The sequence below is a fragment of the Hylaeus volcanicus genome, unplaced genomic scaffold (assembly GCF_026283585.1).
Source record: "Hylaeus volcanicus isolate JK05 unplaced genomic scaffold, UHH_iyHylVolc1.0_haploid 12192, whole genome shotgun sequence".
NCBI lineage: Eukaryota > Metazoa > Arthropoda > Insecta > Hymenoptera > Colletidae > Hylaeus > Hylaeus volcanicus.
The window spans coordinates 446,104-468,750 of NW_026533142.1; the positions used below are offsets into that span (position 1 = coordinate 446,104).

Genomic DNA, 22,647 nt, shown 5'->3' on the forward strand with positions numbered 1-22,647 from the left:
AATAAAGTCCTATTTAGGTTCAATTTTTATAGGGATGTTCGCGAATATTTTATTTTGCATAAAGATCCGCAGTCTAGTGATAAGGAATGGTGTACGATATGCAAAATTTGCCGTTAAAAAGAAAATAGCTACACACATACACACACTTTCCTCATTTCATAACATATTCAGGAGTTTTTGGCGGTATTCAGAAAAATTGTGTAATGCATTACACAGACTTCAATGAAAGTATATTCCATTTAATTTTTATCACCTTTTTATTTTTTTATTTATTGTTTAATGAAATTTTATACTAATTCTACTATTTATAAAAATACTAAATATATTTAAAGCATTTCCTGCAGGCTGCTTGGCGTCGACCCCTTTGGACAGCACAATCTGTAATTGTAACGAAGAATTAATAGAAGCACCTTTTAAATGACACACATAATACTAAATACCTATCATAACTAAAAAAAAGAATGCAATAGAAGATAATATTATTGTAAGGTAATGCACTAACCTCTGGATGAACCAGGAAAGCACATTATAGGCGTCGGAGTCAATGAAGCCCTTCAGTCCCACGTTGTCCTTCAGTCCCACGCTGTCCTGAAATTCCACATTGTCCTGGCATCCAACGGTGAGCACGGGTTGATCTATATTAACTAAATTATATAACATTGTATATACATTAAATGTTGGAGGTCTTCTCATTTACATATAGTGTATAAATGTTATGTTTATATATCATTTTATCATATGTATAGAGATCAAAAACTTACGATCTTCTTCTTCTTCAATTTCCATTCCAGTTTCCTCCTGTGGCTTGACAGATGCAGCAGGTGCTAATTGATATTAATAGAATTTATTAAATATTTTCATTAAAAATTTGTTAAATATACATTAAAAAGTGTACAATCAATTATTACCTGGTAAGTTGCAGGTTGGTACTAGATCCCTGTCTAGATCCCTGCACCTGTCTTTGTCCTTCAGCAGACAGAGGAAATGGAACATGCGTTTCTTGCTGCCTTTGCAACCGATGATTGCGCATACTTTGTGGCATCTATAAACATAAATTTAAATAAAGAAGACATTAATAATTAAACAATAATTTCGAAATTTTGTCTAGGTATGATTCCAATCAATAATGTACACTGGAACGAAAAAGTATGCAGACACCTTTGAAGACACAATTCCCTTCTTCGGAATTTGAAATTTTTGTTAGAAATTAGAAGAATTAGTTTATTAGTTGAAATTAAAAAAGAAAGCGCGAGCTTTTATATACGGCTTTTATATATATTAATTAAACCCGGCTTAAATCATTTTAATAAATAATTCTTTAATATTTTTCATGGTCACAAGAGTAGAGCTTGGGGGCCCTGGGGCCCTGGTTACGTCTTACGGCTAGGGCGTTGTGCATGGAACGTGTTCCATATATGTTCCCAAAAATGTATTATAATAACCAACATGTATAATAATCTCTATTCTATCTGTGTTCCTAATATAATAACTAGTTTTATGTAAAGTTATATATTCTTAAATAAAATAACCAACAGGTTATGGGCCTTGGCCGGTTCGTGAAATTTAGTGAGGTTAAGTGAACACGTGGTCTGGTATATAATAGAAAAAAAAGAGGAAATCAGGAGTGTCGTAAACGCGCAACAGATTGAAAAATTAGATAACACAAACTATGAAACATGGAAAGTACAAATGAAAAGTGTGCTTCGAATCAATGAATTGTGGGGATATGTTGATAAGTCGATTATAAAAACGGAAGAAAATGCAGCTGCATGGATACAAAAGGATGAGAAGGCCCTCGACCTGATTATTAAGCGTGAAAACAAGTCAGTATAATCATGTGAAACCTCATCGGAAGCATGGGAAACGATAAAGCAGATATATGAATCACAAGGTCCCATGAAAAAATGTGTTGTATTCAAACAATTATACAGAATGAAGAAAGATCCTCATCAAAGTATATAAATGAGTTTATTCAAAAGGTAGAAAAACTAGACAAAGCTGGTATACAACTACCAGATGCTATACTACCGATAATGTTGCTTAATTCATTGCCAAGTGAGTATGAAATGTTTTGTATTGCCATAGAATCTAGAGAGACCATGCCTACACTTGAAGAACTTAAAATAAAACTAATGGAAGAAGACATAAGGAAAACGGAATGTGACGGACATCATCAAGTTTGCAATGAGGAAGCGCTACTGTCAAAGAAACCACCGTATACTAAATGGCAATCAAGAGAGAATTACCAAAGAAGTCGTTAGGAGAAACATGAGAACAAAAAGACTGATGTAAAATGTTTTACATGTGGAAAAATAAGTCATATAGCAAAGTATTGTAAAAATAACACAGGTTATAAAAAAGTCAAAAACTATAGAGAGGACGCAGTGACTGCAATTGCTTTAAATACTGGACTGCAAAATATGGTACCTTGACAGTGGAGCTACTATGCATATGTGCAATAATAAAGATAAATTTAAGAAAATTGACGCAGAACAAAACAGTAAAATATATATGGCTACAGAAAATTACACAAATTCTAGAGGAAAAGGAGAAACTGAGATTGCAGTGCAGCTAAATGAAAGAAATACAAATAGTATAAAATTGAAAAACACTATGTTTGTACCAGATTTTAAAAACAACCTATTGTCAGTATCAAGTATTACACAAAATGGATATAAGGTAACATTTTATAAAAATAATGCTGTTGTAAGAAGACAAAATGGATCTATTGCCATGAAAGCCACAATGCAAGATAGACTATACATAGTAGATGAGAAAAACAGTCAATCAGCTATGTTATCTCAAAGTGCAACAGAAATTTGCTTAAATGGCATCAAAGATTAGGACATAGAAATTTCAATGACGTTAAGAGGCTGAAAAACTGTGATTTAGTCAAAGGAATAATAGAAAATGTAAGTAGTCCAAATATAAACTGCGATATTTGTGATAAATGTAAAATACATCAGTTACCTTATTCACATTCAACGAAAACTGAGAAAAATATAGTTGGACTAATACATAGTGATATATGTGGTCCAATGCAAACCATGTCGTTAGGGGGAGCAAAATATTTTGCTACCTTCATTGATGATAAGAGTAGATATACAGAAGTCGCAATACTGAAAAGGAAATCAGATATATTTGAAGTATTCAAAGAATATAAAGCGAAAGTTGAAAAAGCTACTGGTTGTTCGATAAGAAGATTACAGACAATGCAAAGGAATATTTATCAAATGAATTCACGCAATTTCTCAAGAAAGAAGAAATATCAAGAGAATTATCTGTAGAATATACACCCCAGCAAAACGGTGTTGCTGAAAGGCCAAACCGCCGTTTAGTTGAAGCAGCACGATGTATGCTTCTACAAGCAGGAGTTCCATTTTCACTATGGGCAGAAGCAATAAATACATCAGCGTTTATAAAGAATCGTTGTCCTACACGAGTCTTAGAAAATGTTACGCCTTATGAAGCATGGACAGGAAGAAAACCTCACATTGGATTCATGAAAATTTTTGGAAGCTGTGCATTTGCTCTTAAAAAGAGACCAAACAGAAATAAATTTGAACCTAAGGGAAAACAGTACGTTTTAGTAGGCTATTCACCAGAAGCCAAAGCATACAGACTTTGGGAAAGAGGAACCAGGTCTATAGTAAAACGAAGAGACATTCGAATTCGAGAAGATACAACATATCTACAAGAAAGGAATAATGCAATTTTTGAAGCACCCCTAAAACATACAACAGAAGACAAAGGAGAAGAACAAATCACAGTAGGAAAAGAAAAAGAAGAAATTTCAGAAGTTGAACAAATAGAAGAAAATTCAGAAGATGAAGAAAAAGAGATAGATGATGATACACCAGCTAAAAGAGGACGTGGGCGACCAAAAATTCAGAGAAAAGGATATGTAGGGAGGCCGCGAAAGATCTATCAGTCAGGCCTAACAGCAAATCATAATCAATATATAGAACTGAATAATGTATGGGAAGCCATAAACAGTCCACAAAAAACGCAATGAGTAGAGGCAATGAAGAAAGAATATGACTCACTCATCGAAAATCACACATGGGATTTGGTAAACGAACCTAAAGATAAGAAGGTAATAACTAATAAATGGGGTTCTAAAGTTAAAACAAAACAAGATGGATCCTTGGACAAATTTAAAGCACGATTAGTAGCACAAGGGGATTAACAAACAAAAGGAGTTGATTATGAGGAAGTGTTTGCACTAGTGGCCAGATATGAGAATATTAGGACATTTTTAGCATGCAGTGTTGAAAAAGAAATGTATGTGCATCAAATGGACGTAACCACTGCATACGTTCAAGGTGATTTAATAGATAATATACACTAACGATCAAAACTTAGCGGACAGATTTTTAAAAGGTTCAAAAACATGGAAGCTTTCAACCGATTGGAATTAAACTCTGTGAGAAGTAGTTTTGTAGTGTCCTCTGGGCGTGTGTAAAGTTACATGGGCGAGGGTTGATGCGAGGGGGTTAATTCACCCCCCTAAAGGGGAGGGTGTAGAAAAACGCCTCTTTGAAACAGGCCAGGGATGACGGAAGGGGTTGAAAAATTCAAAAAAACCTTTGGGGCGACTCTCCTTGATACCCTCTACAAAATGCATCCCTTGAAATCTCTCTCGGACAAACCCACCATCTCTAAAATCCACAATTTTTGGACGACGGTCTCGATTTTGGACTCCATGCATTCTCTAGACTTCGCTGATCCAGAAAATGCCAAGGCTCACGCTGTACCCCCCATTGGCCTCCCCTTGGGGGGGGGGGGGACAGCTTGCAAATTTTCAACCCCCTTCGTAAAAAAACACTTCCACGCATCGAAGGGCGATGAAATTCACTATGTCTGTTCTCGATACGTTAAGGATGACTGCCGAAAAGGTCCTGTTCCGAAAACTGCCCCCGGAGCGAATGGAGGAGAAGCAGATGTAGGGGTGGTTCACCCCCAAGTGTAAGGATTGGAACGTTGTTTCGTTGCACCCGTACGTAGTCAGACCAGACCGGACCCCAATTTAACGTGGGTTGACCACGTAAGGGTGCAGGCACTCGCTCCACTTCTGAATGCCTACTCCGTCCGGCCCACTTACTACTCTTTCAAATCTGCTCCGATTTGACAACGAAAGCGTGATTCAAAAAATCTGATTTTTTGAGGATCTGCTAATGAAGCATTCGCGAGTCTGAATCCACGAACGGCGTTGACGTGGGGTTACTCGTTCACCCTGCAGATGGGCCTGAAGTTGGTAGCAAGTTTTTAAAAAAAATCGACATTTTCATATTTTATTGCTATACACGCTGGAAAAAGACATCAAAACTGTGTCAGCCTGATGCCCTGAACTGTTGGACATGTGATCTATGCAACGAAATAACGTTCCAACCCTTACACTTGGGGGTGAACCACCTCTACATCTGCTCCCCCTCCATTTAGCTCCGGGGGCAGTTTTCGAAACGAGACCTTTTCGGCAGTCATCCTTAACGTATCGAGAACAAACATAGTGAATTTCATCGCCCTCCGATGCGTGGAAGTGTTTTTTTACAAAGGGGGTTGAAAATTTGCAAGCTATTCTACCCCCCAAGGGGAGGCCTATAGGGGGTACAGCGTGGTTCTTGGCATTTTCTGGATCAGGGGAGTCCAGAAAATGCAAGGAGTCCAAAATCGAGACCGTCGTCCAAAAATTGTGGATTTTAGAGGTGGTGGGTTTGTCCGAGAGAGATTTCAAGGGGTGCATTTTGTAGAGGGCATCAAGGAGAGTCGCCTCAAAGGTTTTTTTGAATTTTTCAACCCCTTCCGTCATCCCTGGCCTGTTTCAAAGAGGCGTTTTCTACACCCTCCCCTTTAGGGGGGTGAATTAACCCCCTCGCATCAACCCTCGCCCATGTAACTTTACACACGCCCAGAGGACACTACAAAACTACTTCTCACAGAGTTTAATTCCAATCGGTTGAAAGCTTCCATGTTTTTGAACCTTTTAAAAATCTGTCCGCTAAGTTTTGATCGTTAGTGTATATATGTCTCAACCTCAAATGTTCAAGGAAGTCTCCAAAGATGAAAAGGTATGTAAACTGAATAAACCATTATATGGGCTTAAATAAGCAGGGAGACAATGGTATAAGAAACTAAGTGATTTTCTAATAAGTATAGGTTTTAAGAAAAATCCAATTAATCCATGTGTTTATGTAAATTCAGATGAACGAGAAGTAATTATAATTATAGTGTATGTTGATGACTTGTTAATAGGATCAAAAAGTTTAAGTAGAATACATAAAGTTAAAGACTTATTGAAAGCTAAATTTAAGATGAATGATTTAGGAGAAGTAAAAGACATTTTAGGTATGCACATCGACAGAAATGGAAAGACAGGAAGTATAAGAATTTTACAGCGTCGGTATATAGAGAATTTATTAAAACGCTTCGGTATGGAAGATTGTAAACCAATAGGGACACCGCTTGAGCCAAATGAAAAATTTATAAGCACATCGCCATCACAGGAAAGTATAAAAGAAATGCAAGGAAAACCCTATCGTGAGTTGATAGGAAATCTAATATATTTAGCAAATACAACGCGACCAGACATAGCCTTCGCAGCAAGTGCGTTAAGTAGATTTTATGAAAATCCAGATATTAGCCATTGGAAAAAGCGAAAATATGTGTTACGGTATTTAAAAGGAACTATGGATACTCGCTAAATTATATTAAAAGTAATACTGTGTTAGAAGCGTATGTAGACTCCGACTGGGCTGGCGATTTGGTAAATAGGCATTCATGCTCCGGTTACGTTGTTACCATGGCAGGCGGCCCCATTAGTTGGAGTACACGAAAACAAAAATGCGTGGCATTATCGACCATGGAGGCTGAATACGTAGCTCTCTCAGAAGTTACTAAAGAAATTATTTATATGCGAAGATTTTTGCATTATTCTAGATTTGAAGATTTTATACCTAACGCATCTACTATATTTTGCGATAATCAGAGTGCGATAACTCTATGTAAAGACAGCGTGGAACATTCTAAAAGCAAGCATATTGATATACGATATCAGTTTTCTCGCGAAACTCAGGAAAAGGGAGACATAAACGTAATATATTTAAGCACGAATGATATGGTAGCTGATATGTTAATGAAGTTGATTCCGAAGCGCAAACATTTGAATTGTATTGAGTCATTAGGCTTAAGAAAATGATTTAATTTGTCGTAAAGTTTGTTTTTAAGAAATTGACCCTCGAATAAGGGGGAGTGTTGAAATTCGAGCGTATAAGATGCGGTTGTATCCGCAGCGCCAATGAGCGGAAGGGTGTCTTTTGTTCATGGCGTTCGTTACGTCTTACGGCTAGCGCGTGGTGCATGGAACGTGTTCCATATATGTTCCCAAAAATGTATTATAATAACCAACATGTATACTAATCTCTATTCTATCTGTGTTCCTAATTTAATAACTAGTTTTATGTAAAGTTATATATTCTTAAATAAAATAACCAACACGGGCCACACAAGGAACTTCCCGATTTCCGATTACAGCGCCATCTATCGCGTAAAAAAAAAAAGTTTGAAACTAGTGTTTTGAAAAGGTCTCATAGCCAGCTTTCACAGACGTGACTTTGGCCGGTCCTTTGAAGATCAATAGAATCAATAGAATTCAACATGTTCGACATGTTCAATAGAATTTTTGAAACCCTAAAACATTTCTCGAAACCATTATTCTCACAAATGTTCCAGTTTGGAAATATTTGACTGTTTCCATACTTTTGGAGCACCCTGTATGTATATGTATATGTGTTATACATATGCATACAAATGTAATGATAGTAATATATGTATATATATTATTTCCGTTTAGTTATTCGCTCATTCGCTATATTTTCCCATCTAGATTGGATTATTGAGTTAAGTTTTCTTAAAAAAACTAAAAAACTACTGGACCGAATTAGAACAAAATCTAATCAGCTCTAAGTTAGATTGATACACATCGATTGCACCATCGATCATTTTGATCTCGCTATTAATTTTTTAGAAAACGTTAACGAAAAATTTGTTTACATACGTACATATATACGCACGCGCGCGCGCACACACACACACACACACACACACGAACAATTTGTTAAAAATAGACTAAAGTGACTCCAATGACCTTGAAACATGGAGATCTGCTTAAAAATCGATTTTTCATTTTTGGGGCAAATACCATAACTTTCCTATAAATCGGGAAGTTAAAAATATGCATGACGAATTTAATTACCTCCTCCTTTTTCGAAGTCGGTTATAAAATATATATGTCGAATTTAGTTACCTCCTCCTTCTCGAAGTCGGTTAAAAAGTATGATACTTTTTCATTTTTATCATATAATTCCATTAGGTTATAGCACATTACATGTTCGTATTATGAGGACAAAGTAAACGTGCTGCACCTTTTTAACGAAATAATTCCATTAATAATATTATTCACTCTTGAAAACAATATATTTTTACCCATGTATAGTATAGGTATAGTAAGGAATTGAGCCTTATTTGCATAAAATGTATATACAGGATGTTTCCAAATTTGTGGGACCTTTTTTGAAGGATAAAGTTGTTACATCAATACAAATAAAAAAGTCCACCATTTTGCGATCTGAGGCTTCGTTATCAAGATATAAACAGTCGAAATGTACTGATATAACTTCCGGCCCTTGGTGCTTAATTCCCGAACAACTGTTCGTTCGGGCGCACATGTCTATTAAACAATACAATCCTAAGGCGGTATTCACAGTCGCAACTTATTTCTAAGCTGGCCTTAAGCATATGCTTAAAGTGTTCGTCAGATTCATAGTCGTCGAATAAGTAACGCTTTAAGCATCGACTTAAGCATTTCCTTTTGAAAGCAATTGTTGTCTATTCTAGATTCACAGTCGATTCTTAAGAAAGTCTTAAGTCCTTGTGAATTCATAGTCGAATAAGTTCGCCTTATTCATTAAAACGTGTTCTTATTTCACTTAATTGAGGTTACATTTTTGAGTCAACAGTATACATGACTTAATCACGCGTGCGAAAATAAATATGAAAATAGCGGCTTCGTAACTCCTTCTCCTTTCTTAAAAAATACGAAATGGAGTTATATGTATAAATAATATTGTATATTCCTAATGTTATTAAACTTTTTTTTATATCATACAATAAATGTCCTTCCTTTATATGCATATTGCCAGATTTGTTTCTTTTTAATTATTTACTATTTTATCATCCAATGAGCGTATATGTAAACAATGGATATCGTTTAAGAAATAATGAACTTTTAAGGAAAATATGATATCAATTACAAAATTGTTGACCGTAGTTGCCTCCCTATCGTATGCATAGCTGGTATTTTTGTTTCTATTTAATTATTTAACCATTTCCAGGAATTCGACAGTTTTTAAACTTTTACGTGTGGTAACTAAATAACCGATCATCATTTCTGATTTCTTTTGTAGGCATGACTCACAGGGTTGTTTGTAATTACCACCCGCAAAAAATGAATTACTTATTTTCTACCCTTAATAATTGATTAACAATAAACAAAAAAATAAATTTAATAAAATTCCGTCGAGGGGAGCCACCAGGACAAATGTTCAATTCAGGACGGGCACGAATAAGATACATAAATAATGCTGCATTTTCAAGAATCATTTTAATTGGTTGTTACAATGGAAAATCAACGGAAATAGCCGATCGTTAAACTTAAGCATTTGCTCAACTAAGCAAACCTTAAGCATCGATTTCTTAACTAAGTCGAGCTTATTCGCTAACTGTGAGTACATAGCGACTCAAGCAATGCTTATTCCAATAAGGCGAACTTAGTCAAGAACTTCTTAAGACAATGGTTAAGTCGCGACTGTGAATACGGGCCCTAAGGTCCCTTTAACAAATTTTATTTTCATTTTTGTACATTTTCGTCGTTAATTTCGAACACTGTAACGTTCTTAGAAAATTATTATAGTATATTTATTCTACTGCAATTTTTCCAGTTTTGAAGATGATCTACATACAGTATAGTAATCCAAACGTCAACAAAAATGTACATCTGCAAGACTAAGGATTTCCTCTTTATTCATTTTTAATAAAACACCACTAAACATTGAGAGTAAAATTAGATAATGATGCTTTACCCCATTTTCAGATGATGTAGTAAATATCACGTATCACGAGCAACCACATAGTCAACATTAGCTTGTATACCAACATTACCATAGTAATTGAGGAACACCCAGCTATTGATCAGATCAGTTCTCGTCACAACTCACTGTCTAACCTAAGAATAGCTCGAGAGAATGGCGCTGAATCAATGAAATGCATACTTCGTGTCGTCGATTCTTTCTGTTTATATTCAGCTCATGGGAAACCCACTTTTCGAACTTGTTGATTTTACCTTATGTAAATGAAATCTTTCATAGGATTTATGTTATCTTGATTCGCAAATACCTAATGTTTTTTTTTTTTTTGTTGCAAAAGAACTACTTTCCAACGGACATTTCATATGTTACATCTCGTTAAGGGGTTAGTCGCAGTCAGGAAAATGGAAATGGACAGTTTCTTGTGTGTGTTTTTTTAAATAATAATTTTGAAATGTAAATATAATAATTAATGAATGTAAATAATAATTAATGAAATGTAAATATATTACAAAGTATGTCTCAAAGAACTATAAAAGAATTTTTGTTTTAAAAAAAGGTTAATCCATTTCGTCATAACAGGCGATGGCGTGGGTGGCCGCTTGGTTTGCGGTGAGCAAGATTTCTTCAAACTGGTGCACCTGAAAACAAAACTAAAGGTAGATTTAGAAAATATATTAGACCGACGGGTCCCTGATCGAAGGATTATTTATTTTCTTGTATACTTTTTTTTATCCTGTATTGAAGGATATCCTCTATTTTCGAAATCTACCTTTGTTTTTGTTTTCAGGTAAACCAGTGTAGAGAAATCTTGCACACCGCAAACCTATGTTTTTAAATCATCGTCTACGTCATCGGCTGTTATGACGATATAAATTAAACGTTTCTTAAAACAAAAAATGTTTTTTAGTTCTTTAAAACATGCGTTATAATATACTTACTTGTTATTTATGCAAATTATTATTTAATAACTACAAAAAAATCACAAAGAAATTTCGTTTTTCCTCTTCCTGACTGCGACTAACCCCTTAAGTGAAAAGTTCAATTCATTTGAATCTACAAATTTGAATGTTATACTGATTTCAACACTGAAACTCCTCATATGTAAACGTCTGATGCTAATTGTCGCCATTCAAGATGTATTTTGACCTGGTCTGTAGGTATAGGTAGGAATGTGTAAATAGTAATAGACGGAAAGTTTACTAGAACATTATGTTTGTAATTGCCTACATTGTATTGTATTTCCACACGGGCACACAGGCCACACAGGCATTTCCACACATCTTCTCAATTATGAAAATTATGAAATTACCTACTCTTACAGATTTATTTATATCTAGGTATAGATTTGTTATTTCTGTAGGGTTGTAGCCAAACTTTTATATATTATTGTAATAATTTGTTTGTTTTATCTTTTTATGTTCGTATTTAGAATGGCGGCAATAAAATATTAATTAAAAAGCATTGAAAATTCTAACAATATAAATGTCAGTAATTATAAAACGTAATTATAAAAGTAATCTGTCGAAATTCACAGAAATTTAATTTTTTATTTATTTTGTATTCTATCGATTTATTTTACTATATTCTACAAAAATTTGTGCAAAATAGCACAAACAGCATTACTCAAGGTATAAAATCGTTTCCTTCGCATTGCAGTATTCAAATCAATCTTAAAGCTATAAAGCTAAAATGCACAGCCATGATAAACTTACTGCCATGAATTCAGTCAATTTATTAGAAATACTACAAAAACTTTGAAATAACGAAAATCTAGGGACGCGGTAGTGTCTCGACGCCAAGTTCATGAAAAATTTTACAGCCACCCCGTATAACGTGGCGCTACCGCTTATCTTTTACAGGAGAGATGATCCATTCTAACCTAACTGGAAACTTCTTTCATTAATATCTCATCACGCCTGCTGTATTTTCTAAATCTAAAGCCATTTTTCTAATACAAATCGCGCATAAGCTTTCGAATAAAACAAAAATCAACAAAATTGGTCCACGAACGACAGAGATATCGTAATATCATATCATGAATGTGTCAAAAACTGCAGCATTTTTCTTTTCCTTTGACAAGGAATTTTTCGTCAACACTTAGCCAATAGGAGCTAAGGCTGTTCGTCGATTCGTCGACTCTCGGAATCAGTCGGCAGGGCTCGTCGACCGGAATTGTAATATGGCTGCCGTTCACGCCGCTCGTTCATTTTTAACCTGTATAATCTGTCAGTTTGTATTTGCAACAGTTGTCATTTCTAACCTGTATAACCTGTCAGTTTGTATTTGTGACATTTGGACGCCGCAAATTAAATAATTATTTTAAGCCTACATGTAGTGATATTGTATTGGGAAGTATATGGTTATAAGTGATAAAATATCTATGTTCTGCGACGGTTTCACGATTATATCTAACTGTTTGGTATGATGGCTAACGTGCTAATGCTTTATAATATCCATCCCCTCCTGAGTCTCCTACCAAAACTCCATCGAACCTTTGAGAATTCGGCACGTGTCCTCCTTCGGTTTATTGTCACGCGGTTTCTTCTTTTCGCGCTCGACTCGAGGCTCCGCGTTCAGACACAAAGCCTGCTCGCCGATGATCGCTCGGCATTCGCCGTCAAACGGGCGCGGTCTGCACTTTGACGGTGTCGTTTAATATTTCTTCCCTAAATGCGAGCTATCGGAACGTTAGCACAAAAGGCCCCGCGAGGGACTTTTCGGGTTTACTTTCTTGACCGATTTCCACACGCGAACAGTTCTCCGACTCGTCGCGGCAATTAGTAAACCCATCTTACAATAAGATTCGACAAGATCAAACGATATGCATTCAGGCGCTTATGATCTCGCAGACAGCCTTCCGGTCGCGGTACGAGTTGCCCGTCCACGCCCGGTTCTTACCTCTCCCGAGCAGCATGGGCTCTCGGTGCTATGGTAAGGAGTCACCACTCTCGGTCAGTTGTTAGCTGCCGTTGTTACGGAGACATTTGCCACTCCCGAGCAGTTTTGTACTCTCGGTGTTACGGCAAATTACGGCCACGGGTTCCCCCGTGCACGTAAAGGCTTCTAGTCATGAGCGAACCCATGAACTACTGACTCCGACCGTCAGCGTCCGAAATCGCCTACTTCCCCATTGGAGGTATCGTTAATACACTAAATGATATACGTTAAATGACAGGGTATTAAATGGTATCCTCTGTAACCTCCTTTTTTTATGTTTCATTTTTTTTTTGTTACATTCTGTCCGTAACAATCTACCTTGTCGTTGTGGAAAGATATACACTACCGAACAAGCAAACCGGAACGATTCTTCAAATGCTTATAACTATGAGAGTTTTCAACCGATTTCGGTGGTATTTCGTGAGGAATAGTCTTCAAGTGTCTTCTGGGTGTGTGCAAAGTTGCATTGGCGAGGGTTGATGTGAAGAGGTTAATTCGCTCCCCTAAAGGGGAGGGTGTAAAAAAACGACTCTTTGGAAAAGGCCAGGAGTGACGGGAGGGGTTGAAAACTTCAAAAAAACCTTTGGGACGATTCACTTTGATGCCCTCTACAAAATCCATCCCTTGAAATCCCTCTCGGACAAAACCACCCCCCCACAACCCCCCTCCCCTCTAAAATCCACAATTTTTGGACGACGGTTTCAATTTTAGGCTCAATGCATTCTCTGGACTTCCCTGATCCAGAAAATGCGATCACTCATACCGTGCACCCCATGGGCACCCTTTGGGGGGGGGGGGGTGGAACAGCTCGCAAATTTTCAACCCCCTTCGTAAGGGAGCGCTTCCACACATCGGAGGGTGATGAAATTCACCATGTTTGGAGCAGAATGGAGGGGGGGCAGAGGTAGAGGTGGTCTACCCCCAAGTGTAAGGGTTAGAACGTTGTTTCGTTGGGTGGATTACATGTCCAACAGTCCAGGGCATCGGGGTGACACAGTTTTGATGTCTTTTTCTCGCGTGAATGGCAATAAAATTCGAAAATGTCGTTTTTTGGGGAAAACCCACCTCCAACTTCAGGCCCATCTCCAGGGTGAACGAGCAACCCCACGTTAACGCCGTTCATGGTATCGGATGCGTGAATGCTTTATTAACAGGTATCCAAAAATTCAGATTTTTTCAATCCCGCTTTCGTTGTCAAATCGGAGCAAATTTGAAAGATTAATAAGTGGGGCGGACGAAGTCGGCATGCAGAAGCGCCTGCCGGGTAGGAAAATCTGCCATTCTCCCGCTTTCCCTGCTTAGCAGTTTCTCACACGATCGTATCGCGTTCGTTTCGCGTCTTTCGCGGTCGATAATCGATCTACCGCTTGGGCAGTAGGAGCGCGGTACGATCATATATTATTTTAAACTCGAGCCCCATTATTTAAAAATTTTCTACATTGCAACTTAGTTTGTCATGAGGAGTTCATATACATGTTTATCTACTCGCTAAATCCATTAAAAAGTCTATATGACAGGCAAACCATCACATCTGGTACCGCTTTTCGATTATCAAGCGCTGCGGCCAACATGTGTTTAGTCTAATTTAATCGCCATTTTCTCGAAATAAGGTACCTAGGAGCACCTGATCTTTACAGAATCTGATAGAGGATGGTTCACCCTTTCCTGTGATAGCAATTAAACCTCGGACAAGTGCGGACAATTTTTTATAACCATGCGTAAAGTTACAATTTTACTTAAATGTACTTCTCTCCAAGCAGACCCTATTATTTAAAAAGTTGTTAACATTTTGACTTACTTTATGCATTGAATACTATCTATACAAATCTAGTAAACGTAATAATTCATTTGAATATCGTCTTTCTGAGCAAAGTTTTTTAGAATCGTATATTGAAGTTAGGAGTAATATCGTAAGCGTTTTTCTTGGACGAATTTCAACTGCCTTTGAATGCGCACCACAGCAAAACGGAAGCAAATATTAAAAAACGGATTACACTACATTAAACAGCAATTTATCCTCTATCGATGTACGTAAACAGTTTTTCCATTTTTCGAATTCACGAAAATCGATTTTTGTAAAGCGTTCGTCAGCGCACAGCCCGTGAGCGATAGCCAGAAGTGGGGGTCGAATCCGTGCGTCGAATCGTTCGTGCGTCGAAAAATCCTTTCGTGAGTATGTACCTTAAGGTAGGTTCCCAACCTTTCTTAGCCCACCGCCCCCTTTTTAACCGACTTCGAAAAGGAGGAGGAGGGTTTTTTTTTAAAACTGGCAACATTCGACGGCGCCTCTTTTAGGTGAAATATACTATATTACTACATTATACATATATTTAAAAGCAAGGACCGGTTATTCTTAAAATTACTTTATTGAAAGATGTTAAGATGTTGATGTATTCTTTAAAATTTGATAAACAAGTATATATTATTAAAAAAATTAATATAATATTATTAGTGAGAAGGCTGAGCTTGGTGTAACCACAATAATTTTTCGATATTTGGTGTCAGACTTGTCATCAGCAATCTTAAATTGCCGCGTTCCACCATTGACAATCTGTTTTTTTTCTTTGTTGGTAAATTGTTGATTACACTGACATTTACAACATTTGTTCAACATTGAGGATATTTGTTAAAACATGCGTTTGAAGATTTTTAGTACACATTAATCAAACTTTTGGCGCGTTCTTGCGAGTATTGCCCAGGGGGCGGCAATTGGTCCTCAGCGTCCTCCAAATTTGTCTTCGACCAAAAGCGCCCCCTTAGATCTCTTCAACGCCCACCGGTGGGCGGTACCGACAACGTTGGGAACCTTTGGACTATATAAGGTAGGTTTACTAGGGCTTTTCTCATACTTCAACACATTTGATCGAAAAATGAAAATATACATTTTGTAGTACACGACGTCAACTATTCAAATCTTTTTTAAAAATAAAAATCGGTCTTACGATAACGCATACAGGCCCGATGAAAGAAAGCGCACTGAAATATTCAGATTGCGATTGTGAGAAAACCACCTATCCGACAATCCCCGTTGTTTGCACACATAAAGAACATATCAATCACTACTTGTTCCCAAAAGGCCAGCGCTTCAGTTTAAAAAATGGCGAAGATACAAATGTTTGAAAAGACGCTGAATTTTCCGGTTTTCCAGATTTTTCTCCGTTCCTCAGTATCCGATCGAGACGTTCGAGGTCTCATTCTGTAGGTATTTTCATCACCTACATTTTATCTCATTGGAGCATTGATATTGCTGCATTAGTTTAAAATGTATAAGCAAAAAACGACAAAAATCACGATTTTTTATCATTAAATTGTAAATAACAAGAAGCGGAACAGAGTTGGGAGTGAAAAACATACACTGGTGGACATAATTATAAGCCACCCCGAAAAATATTGGTTTAGATACTCAATAATGTAGTTATATTAAAATACACTTCGTCAAAAGAAAATGGCTTATTTTTTAATAACAATTTCATAAATTTTGCGAAAAATGATAAAACATTTCTAATTTATTCAAAAATAATACAATTTCGATTGGACATAATTATAAGACACTGCTTAAAAGAAAAAGAGAATTTACAAAAGTTCTGAAAATTTATACACATTTTGAAGTACTAATAATGTGTAGAGCCTCCTTTATTTTGAACAACTTCGATCATTCGTTTCGGTAGACTTTTGAATAAATGTTTTATATTCGTTGATCTAAGTCTTCGCAACCTTTTAGAATTGCAACTTTCATATCATTCAGACTATTATATTGTTTGCCACCTTCGTGTATACTCTTCTACTCAACTGACCCCACACATTTTCTATAATATTAAGATCCGGAGACCGTGCTGGCCAATCTACAATTGGTATATCTTGAGGATGAAAATAATTTTTTACAACTTTAGCTGTATGAACAGCTGCATTGTCCTGTTGGAATATGAAATTTTCACCAGCCACTCTTTCAGCATGATTCTGAATCTGCTCTTGTAGTAGTTTTATCAATGAATTTTCCCATTATATCCGATGCCTGCCCATAACATCACAGATCCTCCACCACATTGACGGCGACTTAAAATTCTTGCTTCTTTCCGTAAATCGTGAAAATAATATTTCCAACCATCAGGTCCATCTAAATTCATTTTCTTTTCATCAGTAAAAAGCACTTTCCGCCATTTTTTCTTCCACTGTAGATGATTAAGAGCAAAATCCAGTCGACGCTGTTTGTGTACTATCGACAAAGATGGTTTAACAGCAAATTTTTTTCGTTTCAGATACTGTGTCTTTTGTATAACTCTTTTTACAGTCTTTACAGATACTTTTAACCCACATTCTACTAAAATTTGCCTAGGTGTAAGAGTTGAAATTGATGCACACCTTAAAACTGCTCTTTTATCTCTTAAAGTAAGGGATGATTGTCTTCCAGATCTCTTCTTTTTTCCGCAATTTTTTGGATTATTTAAAAAATTACGAATTATACACCTACTTCTTTTCATTTTTAGTGACTTTTGTTTTAAATTCTCTCCTTTTGCTCTTCTTTGAAAGATTTCTATTTTTCCCTCTTCAGTTAGAACTTTACTACATGGTATGATTTTAGTTATAATAGAGTAATATAATTATATAAATAAATATAATTCATAGTACGAAACACACAAATACATTTAGATTCAACGACTGTCTGTAATCGACTAACATTAATATCTTATAATTTTGTCCTACAGAAGAAACCACACATTGCAATTTTTGGAAATGCTTCGACGCTTTGTGTTTGTTAACATTGTGATGGAGTTCGCGAATAGTACTCTTTCATCCCATCATCATTTACGCTACCTATACAAGCTTATACATATTTTTTTTAAATAAATGGGGTGTCGTATAATTATGTCCATCAGTGTACCTATTAACTTACGTATCCCCTTTTATGTAACTGCACAATCGGTTTGCTGTTACTATTTTTGTCACAAAAACGCTGTTTTAATTCTCTACCGATTGGCCTAATACTGGGTTGTAACGCGAATAGTAGTCGCGACCCTCTCCTCTCGCGCTTGATTCTCCTTCCTCGACCGTAGTACTCACGGCCACCGCTAGGCCGAAACCGAGCGCCGCGCTACCGCACAGCGCTCTCTCGCTACCGAAAGTGGGGAGCGCCGTGCATATATACCGAGTCGCGACGGCCCAACAGGCAGAACGTCTGGGCGAGCGATACTGTACAGACGTACTTCTCTGTAATAAACATCTATTCGCCGCTCAAACGCTCTCTTTCTTTTATTTCTGTATACCTGCTATTCTCCTCCTACGGAGCGCGTCCGAAGAGATCGACCGAAGAGCTCCCTTTTCGGACGCAGAAAACCGTTTAACCTGCCATCCCATAACGAAGCTCGGTCTTCGTGGCGTGGGAATACCTCGGCTGCCGGAAAGACGCTTACTGCATGGACAGACGTCTCCGGATCTCCACGGCCACTCGCTTCGGGAAGAATACTCGTGCTAACGCTGTTTATCCGACCCCATTAGGGCAACTCCCACCGTAACTCTGCTTTTCCCCAAATCCTCCTACCTCCGAAGAATTGTACTGCGCCGAAGGAACCGAGGTCTCGAGACCACCCGTTCGAATCACTGCGTGACCGACAATCGTAGCGCGTTCACCATCGCCAAAGGCCCAGCTGTACGACGCGAGTCTGGCGCTCGACGGAAAATCCGGGCACCCTTCGCGACCCGGGACCAACGGACCGCTCGCCGACCTTTTAGCCAGGGTCGTGGAACGACTCCGAGCTATGGGATCTCAAGACGAGGACAAGATATTGTCCCCCGCCGGTAGATCTACCGACACATCGACCAGCCCCCCGCCTGAGCGACCGCCCGGAACATCAACCACCGACCTGAGCCCCCTGGAAGACCTCCGGAAGAGCGGGGTCACGTACGACGGTGGAAAAGGAGCCGACGATTTCCTCGACCGACTGGAAATCGTGCAGGCCACCTATGGGCTAACCTCCACCGCCCTCTTGCAAGGCCTTCCAGTCTTGCTACGCGGAACAGCCCTGCAGTGGTACATCAATCACCGACGCAGATGGACCACCTGGAAGGACTTCGAAGAGTTCTTCCGCCAAGAATACTTGCTCCACCAACAACCGAGCGAGCTACTCGGTCAAATCCAGGGTCGCACCCAGCAACGCTGTGAATTCGGCCGAGACTATCTGACCGCGATTGAAACGCTCCTCCGGCGCTCCGGGAGGTTCACCGAGGAAGAGGAGCTCGCCCAGTGCCATCGAAATCTCTCGATGGAATACCGACGACTCATTCATCGTAGCGATTTCCGCACCCGGGGCGAACTAGTAGCCTAGATCACGGAGTTCGAGGAACTTCGACCAATCACCAGGACTATGGACCGACCCCAGGCCTACGAAGTCGACCCACCGGCATCCCCGTCAGGTCAACCACAGCTCGCCGATCTTCCGATCGACCCTACGACCGAGATTCTTGCTGCTGGCGATGCGGGCAACGTGGTCACTTCCGCCAGGACTGCCGACGACTGGGCAAATTATTCTGCAGCTACTGCGGCACCACGGGTCGACTCACCAGCGACTGTCCATGCCACTCAAAGAAGACAGGGAAACGACTCCCTAGACGACGTGTGAGGCGCCGCCCAGCTAGCCCCGCCCCCAGCACCTCCAACCAACCGCTCGAGACCGATGAACGCATCTACCTCACCTTCGCGGTCCGGGGGTACGACTGTCCCGCGCTGGTCGATACCGGAGCCACCCGTTCCTACATGCGGAGCGATCTAGCCCGATACTGCTCCCAGCTGGGCGCCGACTGGAGCCCAATAGCGGAGGCTGTCTGCATCGCCGACGGAAGCCAGTCCTCTACCACACGCGAAATCACTGTTCCAGCTTCCCTCAATGGACAACCCATCACCCACCAGTACGCCGTGCTCCCCACCATGAGCCACGGAGTACTGCTGGGGGTAGATCTACTGGGCCGACTGGACACGACAGTCCGGATTGGAAGTCAACACTGGGTCTTTCCCGAAGTAGACGAGGTCATGGAGACCTCCGGGCTCGCCGAGTGTACACCGAGCGAAAAGGAAGCTCTACGTTGCCTCCTGGAAACCGAACTCCCCGAACCGATACCGTGACAGGGTTTCTGTAACAAAGAGTCTAATTTATTTGTAACTTATGTCTCCTAACTATGTACATTACTTATTCTATTCCTACCTGTAACAAAGAGAACCAACATTAAAGCTTATTCTATCTCTTAATATCAATTTCCTTACACAATATACCACAAATTACTAAACTACTTTACCTAAATACTCTTAGCCTTCGTATACGCTCTCTTGTTTTATTTTGTACTCTTGGTCGCGTGTTGTAAGTGTCAGCTTGTATTTTCTATTCTCATTGGCCGCGTTCGTAAATGAGCGGCAAATTCAACTTAAAGAAATGCACCTAGCCATTTTCTTTACATACAGGGTGAGTCTTATAACGTGACAACCTCAAATAACTCGTAAGGTCTTGTACCAAGCTAACGAAAATAGAAGATCTTCTAAAAAACGACATTATTCGGGAAAGTAATTCACCTTTTGCTAGCCCTGTGGTTTTAGTTGACAAGAAAGATGGTTCTAAGCGATTATGTGTAGATTATAGAACTCTTAATGGAAACACAATATCTGACAAGTATCCGTTACCGTTAATAAGTGATTTGATTAATAATTTAAATGGTGCATGTCATTTTACAATACTTGATATGGCTTCAGAATTCCATCAAATTTCAATAACAAACGAATCGATAGAAAAAACGGCATTCGTCACTCCAGATGGGCAATATGAATATTTGACAATGCCATTCAGGGATTGAATAATAATCAATTACAATTTTTTAATTAAATAATTGATTTAAACAAATTTAATTCAATCAACTTAATTAATAAATATTTTGAATAAATGTAATTAAAAATTATTTAATTAAAATTGAATTAAGCAGAGTTAATCGAAAGTCGTTTAATTGACGATTGATATGAGCGAATTTAATCGGAGATATTTAATTGACGATTGATATGAGCAAATTTAATCGAAGATATTTAATTGACGATTACTTTAAGCAGAATTAATTCAAGTTATTTAATTGACGATTTGTTTATATCTTCAATGTTAAAAGACATTTATATAAGATTTAATTAATTGTATCAGTAACACATATAAATAAACATATATATAAACCAATTTGTAGCGACAAATGCAATATACTAAATACTATTAACCTTATCACAATGAGTTGCTTGTATATATAATAATGTATTTGTTGAGGTAATTCTATGAATAAGTTATTTATAACGTAAATAAGAACAAATATGTATTCTTATTCAATGACGACAAAATAAAACAAATATATATCATAGATATAAGTTAAAGTAATATACTAAAAGCATAAAGCAGTTCAGCTAATTTGGCATTACCGACATAACCCTTCTGTACGAGCGCCAGATATATCTGGCATCCATCTAATAACCTTATATGTGTTACTTATACAATTAATTAAATTTTATATAAATGTCTTTTAACATTGAAGATATAAACAAATCGTCAATAAAATAGCTTGAATTAATTCTGCTTAAATCAATCGTCAATTAAATGGCTTTCAATTAATTCTGCTTAAAATAACCCAGATAGCACCGGACGTGCCATGGACGTCCATTTTATGTCCAGTTTACGTCCAAACATCCGACGTCCGTTGTCGGAACGTCCTGCGAACGTCCATGGGACCTAAATTCTGTACGTCCCAGGGATGTCCGCTCTGAACTTTCTAGATACAGGGAAAAATACTTTTTTTTAAACAAAATAAATATTATTTATTATTATTATTTATAATATAATATTTATTCAATATGTAGAACAGAATATTTTTTTCCGAATATTAAATACACTATTTACAATTGTAAATTAATATTAATTAATTAATTAATTAATATTATTATCCCAGATAGCACCGGACGTCCCATGGACGTACAGAGAACGTATAGAAAATATTCTGGGAATGTCCAGCACCGGACGTTCCATGGACGTACATAAGACCTTCCTGTTCCTGTGCTACCTGGATATACTATCATTATTTAATATTCGCAACAGAATATTTTTTTTCGTAGATAAAACACATATTTATCTAATATTCGCAACAGAATATGTTTGAACATGTAAAACAAAATGTTTATTCATTATTAGGAATACAATATTTTTTGTACATGTAGGATGTGATATGTATGTAATATTTGCAACTATTCAGAATTACCTAGTAAATTAGTTCTTCTAACTTTTCAAAAAAAAGTTCAAGTCGTTTAGACCAATTTCAAAAGAAGGAATTGTGTTTTAAAAAGTGTCCGAATATTAATGCGAGTCACTATATAAGCCTAAAATATGAATCGGTTTCGCAAAGTCGTTTATGGGTAAGTGAGGAAGTAGGTTGCGGTTGTAGTTCGAAAATCGTGAGTTGGAATCCCAGGAGGTAAATAAAAATTGAAAGATTTGTTCGTCGTTTTTCATGGAATCCAGTTACAAGAAGTAAATACAGTTAACTAAAATCTACCAATAAATAAAAG

At 37.7% G+C, this 22,647-nt stretch overlaps 1 protein-coding gene across 2 annotated transcripts; it reads right to left on the reverse strand.

Moving 5' to 3' along the window:
- Positions 1-317: 317 nt before the first annotated feature.
- Positions 318-10,994, reverse strand: LOC128882812 (uncharacterized). Of its 2 annotated transcripts, XM_054134579.1 has the most exons (5): positions 10,137-10,994; positions 909-1,042; positions 762-824; positions 503-644; positions 318-378 (listed from the first exon to the last, which is right to left on the reverse strand). In XM_054134579.1, exons 1-5 carry the CDS (start codon positions 10,139-10,141, stop codon positions 327-329), a joined length of 396 nt encoding a protein of 131 aa, XP_053990554.1. In that variant the 5' UTR covers positions 10,142-10,994; the 3' UTR covers positions 318-326. The 2 variants fall into 2 exon arrangements, with proteins under 2 accessions (XP_053990554.1, XP_053990551.1); XM_054134576.1 differs by lacking the exon at positions 318-378 and having other exon boundaries at positions 433-644.
- Between the last annotated feature and the right edge of the window lie 11,653 nt (positions 10,995-22,647).